General features: G+C 46.0%; 1 protein-coding gene across 1 annotated transcript in view; it reads left to right on the top strand.

Annotated features, from left to right (window-relative positions):
• Positions 1–18,544, top strand: part of Dpp6 (dipeptidyl peptidase like 6) — a 652,844-nt gene that overhangs the window by 454,595 nt on the left and 179,705 nt on the right. The window contains exon 6 of the mRNA XM_035448706.1: positions 8,326–8,378. Coding sequence (XP_035304597.1) covers positions 8,326–8,378 — 53 coding nt within the window. The remainder of the gene's footprint in view (positions 1–8,325; positions 8,379–18,544) is intronic.

Genomic DNA, 18,544 nt, shown 5'->3' with positions numbered 1-18,544 from the left:
AGAATTCCATGTGCCTCACACTGGCTTTTATGGTCTCCCGATTTACTCAAGCTTCTGACAAAATCATTGTTCCTAAATTGGTAACCATTGGCAGATCACCCCTTCCTACCCACCCCCAAAGCCTCTTAATTCTAAGAACACCAGACACAGACAAAGCTGAGCCCTGAGTCCTCCACGATAGGACTGGGGAGGATACCATGGAGGACTGAAGGACGGCAGCCATCACTGCTCTTTCACTGGGTCAACAGAGCCTCTGTGGCCACAGCTTCCAGGGTCACCTTTCCTCCACTTGCCTCGAAAGGCCCTCTCCCGGTCTTCCCTTCCCAACCTCTCTTCTAGCAGTCCTCCTCCCTTAGTGCACCCCTTCCTGCCACAGCCCCTCAGTCACCCCCAGTTCCTCAACTGCTACAGAATGAGCTGCTCTTTGCTGCTTGGCCCATTTGGGTTTTAGTTCCCAGTCTGTGGGTAGGATGGAGCATAGAGGAGTTTCCGTCTGTTTTATGGGGCACTACCAGGATCCTACTGAAATGGCAAAGAGGCAGGGAGGGGCCTTGTGCCCTGTGGGGGTGTTTTCTGAAATGCCGCCCCTTTTGCCCAGGTAGGACTTTGCTGTGAGAGAAAGGTCTTCCCTTGAATGCAAGCCCTGGGTTTTGTTATCCTGAAAGCATCGCTGACTTTTATTGCTGGTTTGTTTTCTCTGCCAATATTGTCCAGAATTTGCTTCAAAGCTTCTGCTCAAAGTGACTTGGGGTTCTTTATTGCCTGTGCTGAAATGAATGCCAGTCGCTGAGCAATCACTGGAGGCTACAAACTCAATTCTCCTGAGAGTTTGTGGAAAGGTTAATGTTGGATTCAATTGGAACATCCTCAGGTCTTCACAGTAACTATCCAGAGCATATCTATGAGGTAGTCAAGTGGTAGATGAGTGGAAAGTCCTGCACTGAAGGTGTTTCTGCCAGATACTTCCTGGAAACATACTTCTACAACATCACCAAGTGTGCAAGGCATGGCCATCATGGCTGTCTTCCAAAGTTTGCATCAGTGTGCAGACTAATCCTTTCCTCCCCTAGGGACTGCTGTGAGGCAGAACACGGCAGATACATATAGAGCCCTATAGGTTGCTTCCAAGAAGTGGGGCCGCCTTGGGTACTGGAGTCCCACATGGGCAAGTGAGAGTCAGAGCTTAAAGAAACATTTCCCAAGGCCTTTCACTGTTCCTCTTGGGAGAGCTTTGAAGTCAGGCATATCTGGCCAGGTATCAGGAAGTCTTGCTTCCTGCTCATCTTTGTCACTAACAGAGTTCTGGGGCCTAAGGCTGTCACCGGTAAATGATGAGAGAATAGGGGGTAACTCTTAGGGAGCCTCTTGGTGGATGGTTATACTTCATACCTATGTGAAAGGCCAATGACATGTGATTGCCAACAGTAGGGGAAAAAAAACCAAAAGTCCTTGAAGCACCTCAAGTCATGTTGGCATATGACTTCCACACTTAGCAAAATCGCTGCCCTTCTAGATTCGTTATTCACCATAGCAGGCATCTAAATCTTCCTAAATGAACATTGATTTGTATTGAATTTCAAAATACTCTAAATCCACCCTCCTCTCCCCCTGCGTGCACATGACTGTGGCATGCATGTGGAAGCCAAAAAAGGGTATCTGATATCCTCCTCTGTTACTCTCTCTGCCTATTTCTTTGAGACAGGGCTCTTTCTTTACCTGGGTCCCTCAGTTAGGTTGGAAACCAGCAAGCACCAACAATCTCTCTGCCCCTGCCTCCTTTGGAGCTTGGCAGAGTTACAGGCATGTGTGAGATACCCTGCTTGTTATGCAGATAGTGGTATTGAACTCTGGTCCTAATGATTGCATAGCAAGTACTCTTAACCTCTGAGCTATCTCTCCAGCCCCTAGATTGTGTTTTCACTTTCCAGAAATATGCTTGCTCTGTGAGACTCACGTAAGCAGAATCATGCAGCAATTATCCTTCTGTGACTTAGTGTTCTTAGCATAGCAAACCTCTGCACCCTTCCTCACTCCTTCCCTCCCTCTCCCTCCCTTTCTTCCCACCCTTCCTTCTTGTTTGGTGGTCCTGGAGATTGAGTGCAGGACCTCACACGTGCTACATGAGCTGTCTACCACTAAGTTATTTCCCCAGTCCCCACTTCAGATTTTTTCAATTTACCTTTAATATTAAAGTTATTTTTATTTTATGTGTGCACACATGAATGTATGCCTGCAGAGGCCAGAAGATGACATCATATCCCCCAAAACTGGAGTTACAGATAGCTGTGAGCCACCATGCAGGTACTAAAACTTGAAGAAGGGTCCTCTGAAAAACTCAGCGCTCCCAACCTCTGAACCATCTCTCCAGCTCTGCCACAAACTCAGTTTTAAGAGCAACATTTCCTCCAATGACTTTTGGAAAGAGGTGGGCTGGCTGCCAGCTTCCTGCATTGCAGGTATAGCTGTCCAGAGAGTCTGTATTTGATCTTAACAGAGTCAGAGTCATGCAACAGCCAGTGCCTCTGGGTTTGGGGGCTATCATGCTTTCTACAGAGCAGGGACCTATTCCTATGACCTCCATCTGTCCGTCTGGAGGCTACAGGCCTTGGCGGAGTCGCCATGAACGCTCCAGATCGTCAGCAGAAGTCCATTTCCCAAATGCACTTGGCTCTGAATGCTCATGAGCGTATAGCAGCTCCCGGCAGTTGCTGAACGAATTATTTCTCAGCTTGTTCCCTGAGAGACCTTAATGCAAGCCTCAGGAAAGAACTGGGCGTCTTCACTTTTCTAAACTGATTCTAAACTCGGTATATTTTCAAAATTGAATTCAGTCATGCCTGGATATGCACAGGGAAATGGTCTGGGGTTGTAAGGATATCAAATCCCTAGAGGTCGATGTCTCCAATGTACAATGATGTAGGAGAATTTTCAGATGACCTATGCAAGAACTGCTCTGTGCCTTAAAATACTGTAAAGGTTAATTTGGCTTTTCAAGTTTGCACAATCTAAAAACTCCTCTGAAAGGAGTGTCAATAAAGGATTGGGTAGAGCAGGTTGTCCTGTGGGTGGTCTGGGGGGTTGTCTTGATTATGTTCATTGATTTGTGTAGATGCAGGGTAAAAGTGGGTGGCACCATACCCTGGGTTTAGATCCTGGATTGTGTTAGAGTAGAGAACTAGCTAAGCACAAGCAAGCATGTGTTCATTCTCTCTCTGCTCTTGACTTGATGTGATTGGCTGCTTCAAGTTCCTGCCTTGACTTCTCCACAGTGACAAACTATAACATGCAATTGTAAAATGAATTAACCCATCCTTCCTTAATGTTGCTTTTGTTGAGGAATTTATCACAGCAACAGACATGAAATTACAACAACCATCCCAAAATTACCTACAATGCCTATTGTGATGTTGAATGAATTGGTGTTTTATTACATTGTTTGGAGCAATGACAAGAGAGGGCACTGCTTGTATACACTAAACATATGCACAAATTATTGTCAAGTGTTTTCTATCTGTAGTCAGTTGGATCTGTGGGCAGGGCTGAGTGCATTGTCTGCAGAAAACAATACTCCACTGTCTATGAAACTGACGTACAGGAATTTCTAAAAGTCCTTCTGCACTTATATTGTAAGAAGGTCAGATTTAGAAGAGAATTCAAGGGAATGTAAAGCACAAACCCACAGGGTATGGGATTAGAAGGAAGGAGGCTGGCATGGGCACCAGCATATCACCTGACATCAGAAGGTCACTGCCTCCAAAAATGGCCAATCTTTTAAGTAAAACTGAGTTTTGGCAACTAAGCAATGATGCCTGTGGACTCCAGTTTTGATCAGCTACCTACACAGTCTTAGTTACATGCAAAAGTGAATAATGACTCGTGATAACAAACAAGCTGTGGAAGATGAGCTCACTCGGCCCCTGTGATGTAGGAGCCCACTGTGGTTTGCAGTGGATAGGGTCATAGCGCTGTGAGCTCTACAGAGGACAACCATCTTGGTATCTTCCAGCTGCTAGTGGTTGATGATGGCAGTTATTTCCTTGGCAATCCACTTTTATATGCACTGTTGAGACCTCCCTCTTCCTAGCAGATACTCCCTGTGTCTCTCAATGTCGTCCTCCTTGTGTGTGTGTGTGTGTGTGTGTGTGTGTGTGTGTGTGTGTGTGTCAGATAGAGAAGGGGCGTGTGGGTACATGTGCCACAGCACTTATGTGGCGATCGTAGGACAACCTGGCATGCTGATCATTACCTTCACCTTGTTTGCCACATGATCTACTATTCATGGCTGTGTGTGCCAGGATAGCCCATCTGCTATCTTCTAGGAATCCTCCCGCCTCTGCCCCTTATCTCACCACAGGGGTGCTAGAATTACAGGGGTATGATACTATACTCAGCTTAGCAAGAGTTCTGAAGATTCAAACCTAGGTCCTCGTGTTCACATGGCAAGTATTTTACTCACTGAGCCATCAAGGCACTCTTTTGTCCCTGTTAGAAGCGCCCCAGTCATAATGGATGAGCACTTTCCCTAATGACTTTACTTTCATTTAATGATCTGTATAAAGATGGTTTTTGAATATGATAAAGGCCTCAGAAAATGGGTTTCATGGTTGGGGAAAAACAGTTTGATGTACAGTTCCTGGATAAACTCTGCAAGAGAACAACAAAAGCCATTTTGGTCATGGCACACAGTGAGGTACCAAGTAGATCTTCTGACCATTCAGACTGTGTAGCGCTTGTGCAAAGCCCACCTGTCTCACAAAGTGTTCTCAGTACTGTCTCATTTCCTATTCCTCATTTTATTAAGTGACCCACTCCATCACTTTCTTGACCCAGATATTGACACATACCTTTCTCCAGTGCTCTGCACACAGCAGATGGCCAGTGGGCATTTATCAAATGCATTGATCAGTGTTCACTCACCCGTCTCACCAGAAAACGTTTTAGATACAGATCTCAGAGCTTGGAAGGAAAATCAGCATTGCTGAGAACTTTTACAGTAGATTCAGCGGTGGTTTCCAAGTAGGTGGAAAGGGCTGGCAATAGTCTCCTGGTCTGTAGAGAGAGCCACCAATGTTCCAGTTAGATGAAGAGAACTTGGTTCTTTAATAATAAAGTTGTAGCTGGCAGAGACAGTGTGGCCAATGGGACAGCCTCTCCAACCAACATGGTATTGTTGTAGAAATAGTCTTAGGTATTCTAAGCTCTGAGCTCTTCTCCTTCTACATTATGCTACCTTGTGGCTCTGAGACTCATTTCTTCATTTGAAAGGTGAAGCCAGGAAAGGCTGCTCCTATAACAAGCCTTGATGGTTTGGATAAAAATGGCCAGAGTGCCCCCCATAGGCTCATATATTTCATATTTGGTCCCAGTTGGTGGGACTGTTTGGGAAATATTAGGAAGTGTGGCCACATTGAGGGTGGGTTTTGATGTTTCAAAAGTCCATGCCATTTCCAGGTTGACCTCTCTGCCTCAGGCTTGTGGATGGATCAGATTATCATGCCTACCTGCCTGCTGCCATGCCCCTGCCTTGATGGTCATAAGCCTGAAGCTCTAAGTCTCCAGTAAATTTTCTTTTATAAGTTGCCTTGGCCATGGTGTTTTGCAACAGCCATTGAAAAGTAACTAAGACAGAAGTTGTCATGAGGTCAAGGCAAGGAATGCAGAAAGGTATTTCTTAAGTCATGAAGACTTATAGGATATTAGGAAGTTGTGTTTGTTTTTGCCTTGTGTCTTTACGTGGCCTTGCTAGGAGAAGTGTATGTGGGTGACAAAGAAGACAGCCAGCCATCAAAAAAGACAATGTTGTGCTCTCAGGGAAAATTAGCTGTGAGTCAACAGAAAGTTCTGGCAGAACAGAACAACAGAAAATCAGTGAAGTATGAAGGCAGCTGCCAGGGTGAGGACAAGCATGGGCTGCCAAGGACAGGACAAGGACATGAGCAGCCTGGGAAGAAGGCAGGGTACACGGCTACGGAGGGCTTTCTCTCAACCCCTCCTTTGGACTTTTTCCTAGTCATGCTTTGACTGACTTCACCTATTACCAGAAGAGCCTCAGACCTATGACACAGTCCCTACAGTGGAAATGTCCCAGTGGAGACGAGAAGAGGATGAAAACACACCCAGCTGTCTTTTGCTGGGATGTAATAGTTGATCAGCCTCTTTTCTAGGTATTTTATGTCAGCTCCCAATGATGTGTAGTTTTCCTCACTAGTGAGGCATAGAGTTGAAAATGGAAAGTTTTCCCATCGCTTTCTTCTTGCCATAGTCTTTGTCAGGTTGCTTTTCTTTACTTTTTCTGTTGTCATCGCTTCCAGAATTACTTGCAGAATTTCAGTGCTGTTTGGTGGCATATGGAAGGAGGACTGCAAAGATTCATCAACCAGGGGATGGGTTTCTGCCAGGGATGGGTTTCTGCCATTAGTCCTAAGTGGGAAAAAAGTCTACATTGTATTATGTATGCAAAAAGCCTTTTTCATATTTCTTTATCTGTTGCTATGCTGGATTTTTCTGTTGACAACAATGAACTTAGACTTGTAATAAAGAGCTGAGTAAGGCTAGTTGTTTTGAAACAGAAGGGCATCTCCCTACCCACTGCCATCCAGAAGGCCAGCCTGGGTCCCATGTGTCTGGTTCAGGATCTCAAGATCTCTAGAAGGACAATGTTGTTGATACTCAAACAGCATTTGCTTTTATATCTGCATCGGTTCTTCTGAATAACTGTTCACTGTTGTGCCCTGGAAGTTGGTTCAGTGGTCCATACCTGGCCAGAGTCTGTGTTGGCCAGTCTCAGCTGTCTTCCTTTGGAGGCTCATTTCCATCGGCAGCAGCACAATTCACCCTCAGCCCCACACAGTGCGCTCTGCATTAGTTCTCTTCCCTCCCCTGCACATTCCTGATGTATTAGCTGCAAGGTTCCTGCTTTGGGATTAAAGGAGGACAGTTAAAACACTGCACATCACATGGATAGAGAAACAGTGGCATGGTAGGGACTCTAATGGCATTTCAGGCCCATCAGGCAGATTGGGGTTCATTCTTATAGGTCTCAGGAAGGGGGACATTTTTACACCACTTGACTAATAAGTGGTCTGCAGCCAGACTGTCTCTGATTCCCGGACAGGAGGAGTGGAGAGAATTCTGGGGAAGGAATGTGTAGCTCTGAGGATAGAAGGAGACATTTAAGTTAAGGTGTAGCCATTATATGAATAGGGAATGTGGGACCACCACTACACCCTCTGACGTCCTGGAGTCTGACAACTCAGAGTCTGTAAGCTTCCTTGGGGCAGAACAGGGTGAGAATGATGCCCACCGTTCTCTGGAACTCAGGAACCTGGGAGTGTAAAGGGGTTAGACATTCGTTCTTAGACCAGCTCTCAGTAGGCTTGCCATTTCCTCTACAGCACCAATGAGAAAGAGGCAGCAGTAGAGAGGCACAGCTTGATCAGCTCATAGCTCAAAACCTAGCATTATCCTTAGGAAGTTAGCTTCATGTGCTCGCTGCTGGACATCGCTCCGCACCGGGCATCTGCCCTCAGAAGTTCCTCAGGTACAAGGGTGGGGGTGAAGCAGGATCCCAGTCTACCCTAGAGAAGAAGGGGCTCTGTCCAGAGCTGAAGGTTCATGCTGACATTTCCTGAGCTGCCGTGTCCCCCTTTCTCATGGGTATCCCCTTGAATTCTCTTCACTGTTGGAAGTTTGGGAAATATTCTCCTGCCTCAAAAGATCAAAAGAGACCTCTGTAATTTAGGGGCTCCAGAAGTTTGGAAACTGCTGATTTCCTGCTCTGTTTTCACCACCAGCTGTTTCTAACTCCCCTCTTACAGTGAGCCCTGGTTGATCACTCTCAGAAGCCAGGAAATGTCCATCAAATTAGATTGAAGGTGGAGAGTGTGCCCAGTCTTGCCTCCAGTTCCGAGCTCATTGCAGGCCCAGGGTTGAGGCCCCAGGGGACCGCTGGCCATATTCTGCAGGAACTTCAGAATTTCAAAGGTCTTTTGTCCTGCCAGGTCCTGCTGACCATGTCCAATGAGCTCCCATGACCACATGCCCCCATTAGCTCTGTGCTATGTTTAATTTAGATGGAAATACAGACTCCTAATTTAATCACTAACCAGGTAGCCATGGAGATGACATCAAGTCTCAGGCTGCCTGATAAACCCGAGGAATGGAGGAAGTATTGCAAACAGGGTATGCAAATTGTCAATAAGGCTTTGCCTGCAGGTCTCTGCATAAGCTGCCCTTGGCCTCTGGTGTTTGTTAGGATTCAGAAATGTGAAAACTGGGAATCATAGCCTTTGTCTCAGTGCTCACTTTTTTTTCCCTCTCTTGCAGGTTTATCAACACTCCCACACTGGATATTATGTCCTGAGCAAAATTCCTCATGGGTAAGATGGTTCTTTCTTTTTTTCTTTCTTTTTCCCTCCCTTGGAAATCTGCAGAGCACACTGAGGATCTGCCCAGCCCTTAGGGCAGGAAGGGGGCACCATGGGTTGGAAAAGCCTGTGGCTCTTCTTTTGGTAACAGGACCAAGTTAGCAAAGGTTACTTAGTCCAACTACTGGCACCTCTGGGAAGCTCCCTCCCCTAGATCAATGCTGCCCACTCACTGCTCTGATTTTGTGGGGTAAGATCACCTGTGCCTCCACATGGGTGTCCATACAGGATGGCACCCAGCTCGCCTGGGCAGGCTCTTGGCTGTATCCTCACTAATAGGAAGGAAACACCCTAATTCCACACATGACATCATAAGAAGTCTTCATGGTGGTGAGTGGACTACTGTGGTCATAGATCCAGCAATGCCTTGGGAGAAGAACCAGAGTAATGAGTCAGTCTTGATCATAGCTACAAAGGGCTGGCTCTGCCTAGCAGTCCAAGAGTGGTGTGTGTTTGTGGTTTATGCTCTTCACTGTGTGATTATGTTCCCGGAAGCAAGTCTCAGTGCTTTTGACCAGTCCATCCAGTCTTTTTTTTTTTTTTTTTTTTTTTTTTCTAGTTAGGGAACAAGCTTGTTTCACATGTAAGTCCCTTCTCCTTCTCCCTCCCCTCACTCCCATCCCTCCTCCCCCACCCCCAACCTACCCCCCACCCCATCCACCCACCACTCCCCAGGCAGGGTAGGGCCCTCAACGGGGGCTCTGCAAAGTCCACCAAATCTTCCTGTGCTGGTCCTGGGCCCTTCCCCATGTGTCCAGGGCCAGAGTGTAACCCTTCACGTGGGATGGGCTCTCAAAGTCCCTTCTTGCACCAGGGAAAAATACTAATCCACCACCAGAGGCTCCCTGGAGTGCAGAGGCCTCCTTATTGACATCCACGTTCAGGGGTCTGGATCAGTCTTGTACTGGCCTCTCCAACAGCATCTGGGGTCGATGTGCTTCCCCCTTGTTCAGGCCAACTGTTCCTGTGGGTTTCTCCAACCTGGTACAGACCCCTTCGCTCTTCATTCCTCCCTCTCTTCAACTAAATTCCAGATTTCAGCTCAGTGTATATCTGTGGGTGTCTGTCTCTACTTCCATCAGCCACTGGATGAGGGCTCTCGTGATCAGTTGGCCCCATCCAGTCTTATACTGTGTCACAACCTTGAATTATGTTGCTAAGCCTACCTGGGCTCTCACAAGAATTTAATCTAGGGATATAGCTCGACTGGCAAAGCATTTGCCCAGCATGAATTAAGCCCCAGCACTGCATAAACCTGGAATGGTGACACACACCTGTAATCCCAATACTTAAGACTTAGAGGCAAGAGGATCAGGAGTTCAAGGTCATCCTGAGTTTTGCAATCAGCCTGTACTACGTGAGACCCTGTGTAAAAATACAAAGTACAGGCTTAGAGTCCAAGGGCACACATGAAAGGGAAACAGCAGGAGTGTTGGCAGGTTTTCAGCTACAGTCAGGCACATTTTGTTATATATTGGTCATATAGTTATATTACCTAGCCATTGAGCACCACAGACTAGGACACCAGTAAAGTCTGGTGAAGCCATTAGCCCAGACTGAGGGCCGGTGATGTGCTGTGCCGACTTTAGAAAGCTCACAGAGTAACTGTGTTGTTGCATGTTTATCCTTTCTCTTCCCTCCCTGTTCCTCCCGCTGCCCCCTCTCATCCTTGAGTCTCCATCATTTGTTTCTGGGCATCTTGGTCCTGGGCTCCCATTGTCTCCTGCATTCCCTCCCTCCCTCCCTCCCTTCCTCCCTCTCTTCCTCCCTGTCTCCCTTCCAGTCTCCCTGTCTCTGTCTCTGTCTCTGTTTCTGTCTCTCTTTCTCTCTCTCTCCACCACAATGCTCAGGGAAGGATAGACACTTAGGGCTTCTCCTGAAAGAGATAGACCTGTGCTATCAGCCTCATCCTGCAGCTTCTGCAAATGGTGAGGTTGAGACACATTTCCCAGCCAAACTTCAATAAACTTCCCAGGAGCTGCTAAGCTGTCTTGTTCTAGAAGAGAGCTTTACCACAGCATGGATGTCGAGACTGCTGTCTGCTTTCCACTAAGCTTAAGCAGAGTGCCAGCATGTCCAAAGAAAATAAACATGGTGGAAGTAACTTCATTTGGACTTCATACAAAGTGATACCTGCACAGAGATAAAGAAGAAACTGTGTTTGACAGGGACTGTTGGTTTAATCACAGTATTAAACCAAAGAAACCGCATGTGACTTTACATGGTAAAAAGAAAGTATCTGTTGTGGGGGAAGACATGGAGAGAAGGTTTTGTGGTAAAGAGCACTTGCTGCTTTCTCAGAGGACTGGAATTCAGTTCCCAGCACCTGCATCAGGCAGCTCACAGCTCCAGAGTACCAAACTTCCTCTTTGTACCTCTATGTGTGCACCTGTACTTATGTGACATATACACACATGTGCATAATTTAAAACAATAAATCTTTTAGAAGTGAAGTCTTCACAGGAATCATTAAAGCATACACAGCAGAACTGCAGGTGTTGCTCAAGAAACAGGAGTCATCCTACTCACCTTAAATCACACAGATGTCCTCAAAGGTCATGGCACGCAAGAATAACACGATGCCGTAAGACTCATCCCCTGTTCTGGGAGCAGTGGGTGTGTGGAACATGCTGGATATTTCATTCTGCCTTACATAAATTTACAAAGCTCAGGGTTCCAAACACAGTTTATAGCTGACATAGTAAGATTTTACTGCATTTGGGAAGATTTAGGAGAAATGAGATCTAGGAATTTTGTCTGAGTGTTAGGTAAAGCAGCTGGGAAATCTAAAAAGGCAGTGGAGAAGGCTGAGCTCTGGACTTACTCACTGACAACCTTGCTATCGTTCACGTCCTACATGAGCCCATCACCAGTGAGCAACTTTGGGCGTGTGTGTGTGTGTGTGTGTGTGTGTGTGCATGCGCGTGGGTGCACGTGTGTACATTGGGAGTAGATGTGTGTGAGAGAGCGATTATATGTGTGAGCATACATGTGGGATCCAGGAGTCAATTTCAACCACTGTCCACCTTGGGTTTCTTTTTTTTGTTTTCTTGAGACAGGGTCTCTCAATTTCTTAACAAGTAAGTAGTGAACCCCAGAGAGCTGCCTGTCCCCACTCCTCCCCAAGCACTGGTATTGTAATCCTATACCACAATGCCCAGCTTTTTTACAGGATTCTAGGAATCCAGCTAAGATTCTCGGACTTTCAAAGCCAGCACTTCCGAAAGCCTCTCCCACGATTTTGCTTTGGGAATTTCTTAAATAAAAGTAATTGTAATGATCACCATCATGCACTGAGTGTCTTTTGTGTATCTTGGCCCATGCACCTTAAGTGTTAAGCTTTAGGCATTCTTATCAGTGTGTTAGATGAGAGCCCAGAGAGGTTGAGTCACCTGCCCAGCACCTCACAGCTGAAATCACAGTGTAGGGCTGCCTGGTTTCCAAGCCCATGTCCCTAATGTCACCCCTTTGAAGGATTTCAAAGACAGGTCTGATGAAACCTTGCAGAGTACAAACATTAGAGCCATAGACATCAGATCTTAGTCAGGCTGGGTTCAGTCATCTCCTACGGATTCACACAGAATTGGCAGATTGTTCATCTACTGCCCAGGCTGCCTGCTGAAGCCAGCATCCCATTCTGCCTTCGCTTTAACCCACGCTAGGTCCACAAGAGGCATCTTCCCATCTTCCCTTCTCCTTTTTTGTCCTAAGATCAATGACGGGAAATTCATGCATTAAGCAGTTTCCAGTGCGGTAAGAGTCTCATCCGAGTTCCTTTACCCTCCAGCAGGTGGCAGGGAATTACACAGTCCAGGGTCTCACAGCTTGTGTTGTTTCCAGTAGGTTCTGTTAGAAGATAAGCACATTGACTTTATGAAACCCAAAATATCTCTATTAAAATATTTAAATTTACATAATTCATTTGCAAACATGAGAGTTGTTCTTTTGTGTTTGGGGGGATTAAAGTTTTTTTTTTTTTTTTTTTTTTAGTTGTGAGCCACCATGTGGGTGCTGGGGACCAACGAGGGTCCTCTGCAAGAGTAGCCAGTGCTCTTAACCACTGAATCATGTCTTCAGCCCATGAGTTTGCGGTGTTTTGTTTTCAAGGGTCTTCTATTGTCCAGGTTGGCCTTGAGCTTGCCAGGCAGATGAAGGAGGCCTTGAATTTCTGAACCCCCTGACTCTCTCTACTCTCCCAATACTGGGTGACAGAAGTTCACCACTGTGCTGGGATAAGTCACCCTTATCCCACACAGATCTTTGTGCTTTGTTTTGTTTTGTTTTGTTTTTTCACAAATTCCGAGTTCCCTTCCATCATTCCTTTCTTTGTGTTACAATCAGAGGACATCCCAAGTTCAGGGTGAGATCCCAAGTTCAGGGTGAGATCCCAAGTTCAGGGTGAGATCCCAAGTTCAGGGTGAGATCCCAAGTTCAGGATGAGATCCCAAGTTCAGGGTGAGATCCCAAGTTCAAGGTGAGAGCATCTGTCATTTGTAACTTGACTTCTCAACCAGCCACAGAAGTGTCAAGCTAATGTCTCAGTGCCCTGTAGTTCTTGGTGTCATTCCTATTTTACAAAAGACAGGAGAGTTTGGGGGTGCCTCTGTCTCTGACTGTGGCACATCCCTGTCCCATGTGGTTAGCCTTCATGCTCGGGCCTCTATTGCTAGAGCCAGGAAGAACTCAATTCATAATGAAGTCAAACCTATAGTGAGGGTTCCAGACAGCTCAGCTTGCTTTTATCCTATGCCCTAGTGCCTGTGGGTAGGTCTGTATGGCTTTCCCTTACCAAGTTTTTAAGAACTTGTGTCTTTTACCCACATTGTTTACTTAAATAGAAATAAAGATGGTCATTTTAAACATAAGGTATTTCATGTCAGAATTTCCATTAAATAAGGCAAGTTTCCACAGTGAATATCAGCCACACAATTCTAAAAAGATGGCTCAGTGGTCAAGAGCACAAATTGCTCTTCCAAAGGATGCTTGGTTCCTAGTAGCCACATTGGGAGATTCATAGCCATCTGTAACCCCAGATCCACGGGATATGATGTCCTCTTCTGGAATCCACAGGGAAAGATACTTACGTGCACATAGCCACACATGGACACATATGAAAAACAAAAAATAATTTATAGAATGATCAGCTATGTTTTCAAACAAATTTTGGTACAGTTTATCTCTTTGGCATTTTTCTGGCCTGATTCTTTCCTTGAATTTGTTCTGTCTTTGGACTTAATCCTTTAAAAATGTGTGTGTGTGTGTGTGTGTGTGTGTGTGTGTGTGTGTGTGTGTGTGTGTAATAAAGAAAGAGATTGGGGTCATCCTGAAAGTCCCACAAAGAAATAAAAGATCAATGCTCCCTATAACAGAAATAAATTTAATAAATTTGGGCAGTGATTTCATCAGGAAGCGTTGGCACTTTGGGGGTCTGAAAACTCAGGATGGTGATAGAATGGAGGCTAACTAAGATGTGTACCAAAGATACTACTTACACGACAGGCCATCTTCTGTGGATAGTAGTGTCCTAACTTTGCTTGAGCACATAACTATATGGCTTTAGAATTGGACTAGACTTTTTAAAGCCACAGTGTGTTTGAGAAGATACGGAACCGAGGCATAGGTCCTTCTGCCTGGATCTTCTCACTCCCATGGTAGACGAGAGAGCACAGGGGTTGTGTTTATTTAGGAAATGGGTACTGCAAGGGGGCAGCAGCACATGCAGTCATTCACAACTTTAGCTTTTCAGTGACATCATATCCCGTGGATCTGGGGTTACAGATGGCTATGAACCTCACCCCACTGTCTGTCTAGCTCTTCTTTCCTTCCATGGGTCTTGGTTTCCATATTTGAGAGAAAGAGGGTAATGTCCATGCACAACCTCTGGAAAACTAAGGACAGGAAACACAGTATAACTCTCAAAATATTTGTCAGAATAAATCCTACATTATTAGCACTGCATTAAGCAACAGAACCCAGATGGAGTCATTGGTTTTGTTTGGCTTTTTTATTTTAATCTTTTATACAGGGTCTTACTATGTAGCCCAAGGTGTCTTGGAACTCACCATCCCCCTGCCTCAGCCTCCCACCTGCTGTAAGTGAGGGCTACAACATTCAGGCTTGGCTGCTGTGCTTGAGAACTTATAATTTTGTTGGAAGGAGATACAAATTTGTGCAACCACATGTGAGAAAGTAACTCTGAGTATTATCTTGATTCTGAGAAGCAAATCTTCCTTCCAAAATCTAAGAAGTAAGAGAGAGCTATGGGCAATTCAAGTCTGCATTGAGTCGAACCTGGGGCTCAGTCAGTTTTCTTGTAGTTTATTCTATTAGATAAGGCATGAAGAGATGTTTGAGGCCTGGTAAAGCCATCGTCAAATATGGCCTCTGCAGTGAACCCATGCATACCCAGGGCATGTGGATAGCTTCAGAGTTGGGTGAATTTTAGGATGTGCTTGGAGAATGAGTGACTTGAACCCCAACCTTGTGTGGTTGCTCTATGTGATAAGAACACTCAAGACACATTGAGTATAAGAGAGGCATTATGAGCTCTTAGCAAGACTTAGCACTTGTGCATAGAGTAGATGAAGAAAGTGAAGATGGGATGCTTACATTCAGGTAGGTTTGGGGTAGGGTGGGCTCCTGCAGACATAGCCACGGGAGTGAGTGTTCAATGGCTATGGAGGTCTAATGGATATGCCTATGGGTGGGTAGAAGATGTTGGAAAATGAAGATAAATGTTGAATATTTGTGCCCCATATCCTTGTAAATAATCCTTGGTGGTATGTCCCCAGTTATGGATCAAGCCTAGAAAAACCAAGGCTAGCAAGTTCAAGAGGACACATAGAGAATTCTCAGCATCCAGGTCTGCTCCTGTGCAGCTGAGCCTGTTTCCTTTCTGATGTCATATGGTAGCTGGACTCCACGACCCATCTGGTGCACACACAGAGACACACTTTGGTTATGCAAAGTGAGCAACCCTCATGGCTGCTAGAACCCGAATCACTAGATTGTTCCTACCCCACTTTGAGAGGAACTAACATGGAAGCAAACTGAATAGCTTATTCTGAGAATGGCATTCACTGGAGAGGGAGGGCCCTATGGGGATGTTCAGAACCATGGACAGTTCACTGTATTCTATGATCCCTGCACTGGATGCAATTACTTCTGCTTCCTCGCTTTCCTGCCAGTCTTGTCTCTGTAGCCATCTGTAGCCAGCCATCCCACCTGTGTGAGCACAGAAAGGTGGCTGCTTCTCCGGACACAGTTACTGCACCCAGAGCAATATGGTTATGTGATCATCTTCAGTGTCTTCTCTGGTGTATAGGCAGCACTGCTGGATCTATCCGTGGCACATGCAGTCTACACGGCAGCCCAATCCAGTTAAGCACCTTCCTAAGACTTCCTGGGTCTGTCTACTCTAGCCTATCCCTCGGGCTCCACCTAGTGGAATGCAGTGTTAACTTAAGCCTGCATTTCGGATTCTTGCCCTTGGGAATCTGTGTTGTTATAAGTCACTGTGTCTAACACCATGTTTATTTCCCTTCTCTGGGCTGTTGATGGCTTTCTCGTGTGAAGAATCACATAGCAGGTTTTAAGCTGTGCAAATTTAGAGGCATGTATATGTCAGTCTCCTGGGACAGAGCTGTGCGTGTGTCCCCAAGGGCTTCTGTTCACATATCTGTCTGCAGATCAGTACTACTCTGTGTCAGGCAAATGTGCCTGGATGGGGAAGCCTAGAAAATGAATTCTATGTCACAGCAATAGAACTAAGTGCCTAGAAAGTGCTGGATACACAGTGGGCAGGTCTAAGCCACATGCTGTTTGCTGTCTGCATTTCACATTGTTTTCGTCTCCTTCCTTTCTTCTCAGTACTTTGGACTATTCTTAGCAGAGGACTAGAGTCTCTATCTGTGTGTGTGTGTGTGTGTGTATGTGTGTGTGTGTGTGTGTGTGTCTGTGTGTGTGTCTGTATGTCTGTGTGTGTGTGTGTGTGTCTATGTGTGTGTGTCTGTGTGTGTGTCTGTGTGTGTGTGTTTGTGTGTGTGTCTGTGTGTGTGTCTGTGTGTGTGTGTTTGTGTGTGTGTGTCTATGTGTGTGTGTCTCTGTGTGTGTGTCTGTGTGTGTGTGTTTGTGTGTGTGTCTGTGTGTGTGTCTGTGTGTGTGTGTTTGTGTGTGTGTGTCTATGTGTGTGTGTCTCTGTGTGTGTGTCTGTGTGTGTGTGTTTGTGTGTGTCTCTGTGTGTGTGTGTCTATGTGTGTGTGTCTATGTGTGTGTCTGTGTGTGTGTGTGTTTGTGTGTGTGTGTGTGTCTGTGTGCGTGTGTCTGTGTGCGTGTGTCTATGTGTGTGTGTGTATGTGTGTGTGTGTCTGTGTGTGTGTGTGTGTCCAATAGCATCCATATTTCAGCATTGGCCTAGAATAAACATGAAGAGCAGCCTTGACCAAAATGGAGGCACCAAAGGACGGTGGGAGAACAGCTCTGTGTGGAAGATGGGTTGGGAAGACTGGTGAGAAACGACCACACACATACTCTGTGTGTCCAGCGATGGGCTGACTGCAGAGTAATTTACCTAGAGAAGAATCCACACTCTGAATACGCCATTCAGAGGCCGCCCCAAGAGACCCAAAGCGCCACACACCCCCACACACCCCGCTGGTTGTTCCTGACAACCATCATGTTACCTGCCCTCCTCTTTTGTTTTGATGTTGTTGCTTATTGGGACAAAGTTTTAATCTGTATCCCAAAGTGTCCTGGAAATTGCTTTATAGTTTGGGCTGGCTTCCCATTCACAGTGATCCTCCTGCCTCAGCCTCCTAGGTGCTAGGATTGTAGGCATGAGCCACCACACCTCTGCCTCTCAGGAATTTATGCACTGGAGTTGTACCGTACGTACTTAGTTCCTTCCCTGGAGGATTTCCTTCTTTGAGATCTCTGTGTTGTAGCAGATACCTGTGACCCATTGCATGTATCTAACAGTTAGCATTCCTACAACATATGTCTGATTGACATCTAAGTTGTATCCCATTGGGAGCTGTTATGAGTGAATCTGCTGTGAGTGTTTGCATGTGGACATACGTCTTCCTTTCTCTTGGGTAAATACCTGGAAGTAGACCAGCTGGGCTGTATAATTAATATATGGTTAATTTTATATAAAAAATTCAAAGTGTTAGCAGCTGTGACATTTAAAACACACACACACACACACACACACACACACACACACACATCTTGCTTTCAATATGTAGCTTTTTAAACTCTTGCCCTCTACCTGGTCATTGCACAGCTGGAGGATGCTATAGTGTCCTGGGAATGTCTCTGTTCATCGCTTGGAGCCTCTGGCTCTGCATATACAGAGCTATGCTCCCAACACGCCAATGTAAGCCTGCGTCTTCCTTCTTGGAAGGATGATACTGCCTGACCTTGAGGAACTGCTAGCTGTTGCCCCCTCTTCCCTTAAATGATCTCTGTGGATCATTTTATAAGTGACGATGCCAAATGAGAAAAGAGACTAGAAGTAGAGTGGGATTGCCATGTGGGCTGGGTGGACCTTGAGCCTCATGAGGAAGCCTCAGGTTCTGTGTGCTGGCTGAATACTGCATTTCTTGGCAAGAATATCAAGAAAACTTTCTTTTGCAAGAACCACCTTTCTCCAGTCCCCCCACCACAAGAAAATTCGAAGGAGAACAAGATCCTAGGCTGACTTGTTTGGTCCTGTGTTGCCTGGTCAGGGCTGACCCTGTGGCTGGTTTTGATGGCACAAGTTCATCTTCAGGCACAGGGTTCCCAACTGAGGAGAGCACTAAGGGCCTTCTCGGTCTCACTAAACATATGCATATACAATCCTGGAACAGCACCATGAGAAAGACAGGAGGGCAGCTGCCCCAGAGGCAGAGAAGGTGCACAGTGCCCAGCCCAGGCTGCTGGGCTGGCCAACAGGTACTTCTGCAGCTGCCTTCATAGACAGGGCACATGGGGACGCATCATTTTTCACCCACCCAGTTCCAAGAATTTCAAAACAAGGCCAGAGACCCAGAGGCACAGAATTGGGGAGATGGCTCCCCAAAACTCTTGATGCTATCAGCAGTGAGGAACTGTGGGATTCCTGACACTCAAGAAGC

Source organism: Cricetulus griseus, chromosome 8 (genome assembly GCF_003668045.3).
Source record: "Cricetulus griseus strain 17A/GY chromosome 8, alternate assembly CriGri-PICRH-1.0, whole genome shotgun sequence".
In the NCBI taxonomy this organism is placed as follows: Eukaryota; Metazoa; Chordata; class Mammalia; order Rodentia; family Cricetidae; genus Cricetulus; species Cricetulus griseus.
Note: the sequence above shows the minus strand (reverse complement) of the source record. Positions and strands in the feature narration are given on the sequence as shown.